Source organism: Plutella xylostella, chromosome 2, assembly GCF_932276165.1.
Source record: "Plutella xylostella chromosome 2, ilPluXylo3.1, whole genome shotgun sequence".
In the NCBI taxonomy this organism is placed as follows: Eukaryota; Metazoa; Arthropoda; class Insecta; order Lepidoptera; family Plutellidae; genus Plutella; species Plutella xylostella.
The window spans coordinates 1436587-1443451 of NC_063982.1; the positions used below are offsets into that span (position 1 = coordinate 1436587).

Consider the following 6865-nt stretch of genomic DNA (forward strand, 5'->3'; position numbering starts at 1 on the left):
TAGCCTCTGCAGAGGTTCACCTTTTAAATAACTATTAAGAAAGATATGATCTTCAACCTGATACAAACTAACCCTCAATGAAGTTTAGGCGCAGACCACCCTGGTGTCAAATAGACCGACAATCTTTGTCGTTTGATATATGGAGTCACAGGTACCCCTATTGACGTCTTTAGATACCTTATTCTGAATACAACAAGGGATACCGCCTGCCTATAATTTATAGGTTAGGCCAGCGATATGTTCTCCGACTACAAGACTTTATTCTTTAAGAAATTGAGTCGAGTTTTGAGTCGAGTTTTGGTTTTCAGATGTTTTTTTAATGTTTTGTATACGCCGCGCTGAATGCTGATATGTCACAATATTGTCGATGGGAATTTTGCGTGAGATTTGGTTTTGAATAAATTGATTTTTGAACGCAATTAAAATGTTTGCCCTCTGGACCGTCGACATTAGACAGGACTGGCTGAATGAGGACCGTTTTGGTGCTACTGAACTAAGTATAATGTAGTAAGTACGTAGTTTATATTGTTAAGGAAAACTATTCTAGATTTAAAACCGAGCATTGCATCGCGTCGTCTCAAAGAAATGGTCATAAAAAAGTAAAAACTATAATAAAACGCTCAGCGACGGCGCAACGCACCAATGGGCCCTCGTCCTTAGTTGTAAACCGGAGTAGGTACAGCTTTCCCGTAGAAATATTTATAATGCCACCTAGTAGCGAGTAGCGAAACTACATTAACATTTGCCACGGTAATGAAGAACTTGTTATAATGCCACCTAGTACTGAGTAGCAAAACTACATAAACTTACGCTATCTGTTGGCCATGAAGAGAACTAAGTTTTGTAACGCTATCTAGCGGCGAGTAGCAGTATTACTAAGCATTACTAGTTTACAACTTGACATGACATAGGTAATTCCAGTACAAGTTCAATAAAGCCTCACTAGATGGCAGTGAAACGTTCTTCTTGAAATAAATAAACAAAAATGTATACATTAATTTTGTTGGCTTGCTTCACACCTAAATGCAAAAAGTATTCGTGGACCAATCTTACACCACCTATATTATCCTCCGAGAACACCATAATAATTCTATGTAGGTATACTCAATGCAAAGTTTCAAACGCTTTCTTGGTAATTAAAAAAACACTCATTAAATTGTAACGTATAATATATTTTTCTTAATATTAATAATTTATATGCTAAACCAGGCAACCAGACACTACAGCAACCGTACACAACACAACGTGAAAGCTATAGTGAGATATTGCATGACGCGTGCATTTTACTAAAAATTAATATTTATTTATTTAATTGAAGGAATGATTTTATTATAATACCATAAGCTCTCTAAAATATAATTACCTAATTTAATTTAGAATATTTTTAATAACTTTGTTTAAGATTTAAGATACATGATTGTATTTCTCGTGCCACACAAAATAGACACACATAAGTTTAGCATCCAATACAAAATATAAGTTATTTTATCCAATCTTAATGATATTTAAGATGAGTACTTTATTTATTACACAAATCCGCATATTTACTTCCATCGGTATATACATATAAGTTACACCATTATAATAACAGTACGTCTTGAACAGGGGGGTCTAGTACAGGTTTGATAGTTTGCCGAAAACTATAAAAGTTCACGTTTTATCCCATACAAAGTGGCGCCTCTAGCGGAAACTTCCATGTAGGTAACCTTTGAGAAATTATGTATGCAGATGACAGAAGAAAACCTAAACATTTTTCGTTTTCGTAAACTATCAAACCCATATTCGGCTCAGAAGTTATTCAACTTTCAAACATAACCCTATTTCTTTTCTTCTTCTTTCGTTTCTTGACATCCTCATATGACACCACATTGTTCCCACTAATATCTTGATAACCATCTGTGTTACCCCCTTCATAATTCGGAAAATTAACCCCTTCAGCTTGCTGATAATTTTCATACTCAGTTCTGGTAAAACTCTCTGAGAATTTGGTGCTTAGAGTTTCGGAGCCGAAAAACTTGTTGGAGAATTCTGCGGTGGGTTTGTGTAGGTTCTGGTACTTGTCGTTTTGCGGGTAGATTGTGTTGATGATGTTGGTTGCTATGGAGACGGGCGTGGCGTTGTAAGCGCCTTGGGACAGCGGTCAGAACTTCAGGTCCTGTTGAGGTATGGGAGGGAAATGTTAGATTATGTTGTATTTTTATTCATAAAAACTTTTTGGTACTTGTTTACACATGAAATGTTTTAGACAACGTTGAATGTATAAAAAAGTAATTCATAAATGGAAATACATAATTGTATTGTATGTGTACCCAAGAACGATAGGGACAATAGGTAGGTGTAAAATGTGTTTCTTTTTCCTCAACCTCTACATATTTTACAAGTCCAAATGTGATTAAATAAGATTTATAAAATGTAATAAAAATGTCTAAGATCATATGGTAGCCCTCGCTTCCAGCTTAAAATACTGCTTTTACACCAACACCCGGTAAGTATACATATGGTATTTATCTGTAAGTAGGTAAGCAAAGTAAGCATAAATATTAAATATGGAAAAGTGGTGTTGCAACGTCACAAGATCTCACATACATTAGGCGTTTTATAGCGCACACTTTTGAAAAATCATTGATAATAATCGTCAGACAGAAGCGCGCCTTCGCGCCTTCGATAGACCCGCTAAACCTCAAAGCATGCGCTTTAAACACCGAATATATACCCGCTCTAAGGGCGTGGCCCCATTGGTGCGATGCGATCACCTTGATGTCCCTCAGCAGCAGTGGCAGGTTTATGCCGCTACAGCTCAGAGACATGCGAATATGATTACTCAAATAATATACGCTGGATGGATAAACCAAACCATACCGCGATGTAGAACGGTGACGACATCGCCATCTAGTGAAACCTATGGCTTAACAAAGATTTTAACTGAAACTACCTAGTAGGAGTACCTACATACTCTACACTGTATCGCGGTATGGTTTGATTTATCCATCCAGCCTATATTCATTGACAATTCATCATCACGACCCTTCAAGTCCCCACTTCTAGAGCACGGGTCTCCTTCCAATGAAGGAAGTGTTTTAGGCCTAGACCACCACGCTGGCCTAGTGCGGGTTGGTGGACCCCAACACAAGCAAGCTTGTGCTGAGACAGTTGCCGGGTAAGTGAGCAACCCGACTGTCAGATGTTTTCAAGCTGCCCGAAGGCTGACTAGGCTTAACGACTGCTGCCGAAGCAGCAACCGGGACGGCTTAACGTGCCGTCCGACACCACAGACAACCTTTACTACAGAATAATTACCAGTAACTACACTCACCTTGATGCCAGGTCAGGCGCATGTCACCACCGAGACGCATATTAATACTCAAAGAATATTAAAATAGAGCGTCACTAAGGGTGTGGCCCCATTGGTGCGTTGTAGCCCTCAGGTTGCAACGTCACTCACTAAGGGTGTGGCCCCATTGGTGCTCACCTTGATGGCCTGCGGCAGGTCGGGCAGGCGCATGTCTCGGAGCTGCTGCGGCAGGTTGATGCTCTTGACGGCTGAAACGGCCCGGGCTGGGGCTGCTGATATACCCGCCTGGGGAGAGGAGGGGGAGATAAGACATTAGAAAATGTATTAATAATAATGATGATGATGGAGTCGAATCCAGATGCACATTTCAGTAGGCTGTTATGCCAAGTGCTGTCAACTCAAGTTGATAGCGTAATTCAATTTGTATGACATCTTGATCAGCTTCCCTGTCGGAAACGTTAGAACTAATAAAACGCATACACATTCTAAAGACTTTCCTATCGAATTCGTATCTACTTAAGTCAACAACAATGGTAATCGGGGTACAGAGGCCCTAGTTAAGGTTTCCTTTACTGAACAATTTATTCATAAAATTCATTTTTTCCAGATAACTTGATCGATATACAGTACATGTCAATATTTAATCAATTAAACAATACAGTAATGACGAGCACAAAACATGCAATTAATCATAAATTAATAATTTGTAACGAAAATCAACTCAAATATGTATGGCACGGAGCTAGTGCAGCGCGTATACCACTAGGTGGCGACTCTTGCGCCATACTATTCGTGTTTACTCGCTAGCACTACTCGACAGGTGTAAAAACTCACATGCTCCCAAGCTCGTGATATAATGTAAGATAAGAGCATTGTGGCGTTGATCGGTTTTCTAATATTAACATAATCATGGCGAAAGGTAGCAGATTAAAATGTACCACTCTTAACCCTTTATAAAGCAGAAATGTTAAAATATTTAATAATATTTCGACCTTAATAATGGTATAAAGTTAAAAATAAGTTGGCAATATTTCAGCCACTGCCTCGAAAAGGGTTCAAACATCCAGTTATTATTTTTTTAAACATTAACCGTATCTTTCAACCGTAAAATTCATCTTCAACTGGCAAAAGGTGACTTGTACTAAACATTTAACCGTAACTAAATCTATTGCTGGCTTGCCTTGAGAGTATCGTATTAGATTATTGAATCGTACCTCCTGTTTCTGCATCTTGTTCTGCTCCTGCAGCCGGCACAGGATGTCGGCCATGTTGGTCTGCAGCACCATGCCGCCCATCACCAGCTCATCCAGCACCTACAGGGTAAAGTCAAAGTGAGAGTGAGGGTATTATGTTAACACACAAACAAATAAAGTGTTAAGTGAATGCCTCGCCGTCACAGATACACTCTGCGAGTTTTCGTGCATGGCTAAAGGAAATGTTACCTAGTATTTAAGTTATGGTAAATAAATATTAAAAAGTGTATATTCTATATTAGTGTGTGTACGGCACTGAGTATAAAGCGTTTTTCTTTCATTCCATTTGACACAGACGAAACAGATATATGTAATTAGAAGTGTAGTAATAGTTCCAGTTTGAAGAAGGCTGAGGTAAGAGTGTTGTGAGGAGGGAGGAGCCAGTGTCCAGCAGGTGCTTCTTTTGTGAATGCTCTCCTTAGCATGTGTCAAATACCAGAGATGGTCTAGGGTTTTTCATAAATCTTTCGATCTTACTGAGAGGGACAGAATGTATAGTATAGATATTCTACTCTTTTCATGCACCTCAGTATTTGATAAAAGGATCCCTTGGGTAATTATTATTATAAGTTTATTGCACAATATACAAAAATAATTATGTATAATCAGGTGGACTTAATGCTAAAAGCATTTTCTACCAGTCAACCTGCTATCCACTGACCTGGTGCGCCGCATCCGCGTGGAAGATCAGGTCCAGCTCGCACACATTCTCGAAACACTTGTCTAACGTCTCTACAAACACCTGAAAATAACAGACAAAAAAAACTGTTTGTCACATTTTTAATCAGAATTACATTTTAAGTTAATTAGCTTTTTATTTTCAACCTATACCTAGTTTGATTGCCATATCAAACTTTTTAAGTCCATCTGTATTTGCCTATTGGAAAAACTAAATAATAAACAATGCCTACAGAATAAAAAAAGTTACAAAAAAATTCAACACTACTTTTGTTAATTCATAACAGCAACTCTGACACTTGTGTAAATATGACAAAATCCTTGTATTTGTCAGATGTATGGTTTGGTTTGGTACTGGCTACAGTTTAAATGGTCTTTTTCTTTCCTATAAACTTCTACAAACAACAGATACTAACCCCCTTATTCATAGAAAAGTTATAGGATGTTATACAGATTTTACAGAAAGCAATATAGATTTTAAAATAATGTTTATACATACCTGGATTAAGTCTAGTATGCCAAGTTCACTCTCTGAAGAATCCACACAAAACACAAAGTATAATGTGGCATAGTGCCTGTAGATGAGCTTATAATCTGACCCTCCGATTAAGCTGAAAAGTAAGACCATTTTATCATTAATTATCATGATTTACTTTATTTTTAACTAAGTGAGGAGTAAATAAATATTCATTGGGGTAGACAAGTTTATGAACACAGAAACAAACAGAAAATCATAAATCATAGAACCTTGGATAATTTTATTAGCTTAGAAAAATAATTAATCTATTAATTGGTTTTTAGTAGTTTTTACAAATTGTGTATGTAATGTGGGGTGAATATAAAATCTCTGAAGGCCCATTTTCAAGACAATATCCAGTACACATCTCATTGTTTATGTGTATTGTTACAGGCTTATGGCAGACCATCAGAGAATTCCCTGAAAATCCAATAATAATCAAATAATTCTATACCTGCCACCCTCTAGGAAGTTGCACACATTATCATCTCTCTTGGACACAAGTTGGAATGTTTCTTTAATAATCTGTTGTTGCATATCCTCATTCTGTAATAGACACATTAATTAAGAATATTATAATTAAATATTCATATTTTATTATGCTTATTTGATGATGTTATAAGTAGTGAATATTATTTTTATATGTGTAGACATTATGTGTGTGTTTTAATTAAGTGTGGAAATTGACAATGAAGGTACTTTTACTCTAGAAATTGTACGATATAAAGAGAAGATTTAGTTAAACATGTTTTTTTACATACGAAGTACTGATAGAACTTTGAGAGCCGCGGCTTTCCATGGTTGTTGAAGACTAATATCGCTTTGATCATTTTGCACAATTTTAACTAACACTTAAGACGTAACAATAACATTTGCACTGTACAGCGAGGCTAAATGCAATTATTTTCAAGAAATTCAACAAATAAAATCATGAAAATCGAATTTTGCTCAATACGTTGTCAAAACGTCAAAACTCAAGCATACCATAGACTAACTTATGTCAAGGTGACAGCTGAAGTTCAACGAAAGGTTTTTTATTCTGTGGAAATAGGGTCATTTCAGAATCATGCGATTGAAAAAACTGACAACTCATGACAACCTTGGTGATACAACCGCGCGGTGCAA

The 6865-nt window shown here is 36.9% G+C and overlaps 1 protein-coding gene across 1 annotated transcript; it reads right to left on the minus strand.

The window, feature by feature from the left end:
• Positions 1-1151: 1151 nt before the first annotated feature.
• Positions 1152-6734, minus strand: LOC105384105 (AP-3 complex subunit sigma-2). The gene is made up of 7 exons (XM_048628531.1): positions 6502-6734; positions 6195-6286; positions 5723-5834; positions 5207-5287; positions 4507-4605; positions 3470-3577; positions 1152-2155 (listed from the first exon to the last, which is right to left on the minus strand). Exons 1-7 carry the CDS (start codon positions 6568-6570, stop codon positions 2141-2143), a joined length of 576 nt encoding a protein of 191 aa, XP_048484488.1. The 5' UTR covers positions 6571-6734; the 3' UTR covers positions 1152-2140.
• Between the last annotated feature and the right edge of the window lie 131 nt (positions 6735-6865).

Bases quoted from the DNA above. Each gene is read 5' to 3' on its own strand.
- LOC105384105 (XM_048628531.1), bottom strand. From the start codon at position 6,570: ATGATCAAAGCGATATTAGTCTTCAACAACCATGGAAAGCCGCGGCTC. The intron at 6,287-6,501 runs GTATGTAAAAAA...TGTCTATTACAG, and splicing joins CAAAGTTCTATCAGTACTTC to AATGAGGATATGCAACAACA. The intron at 5,288-5,722 runs GTATGTATAAAC...TGTTATTTTCAG, and splicing joins GCATACTAGACTTAATCCAG to GTGTTTGTAGAGACGTTAGA.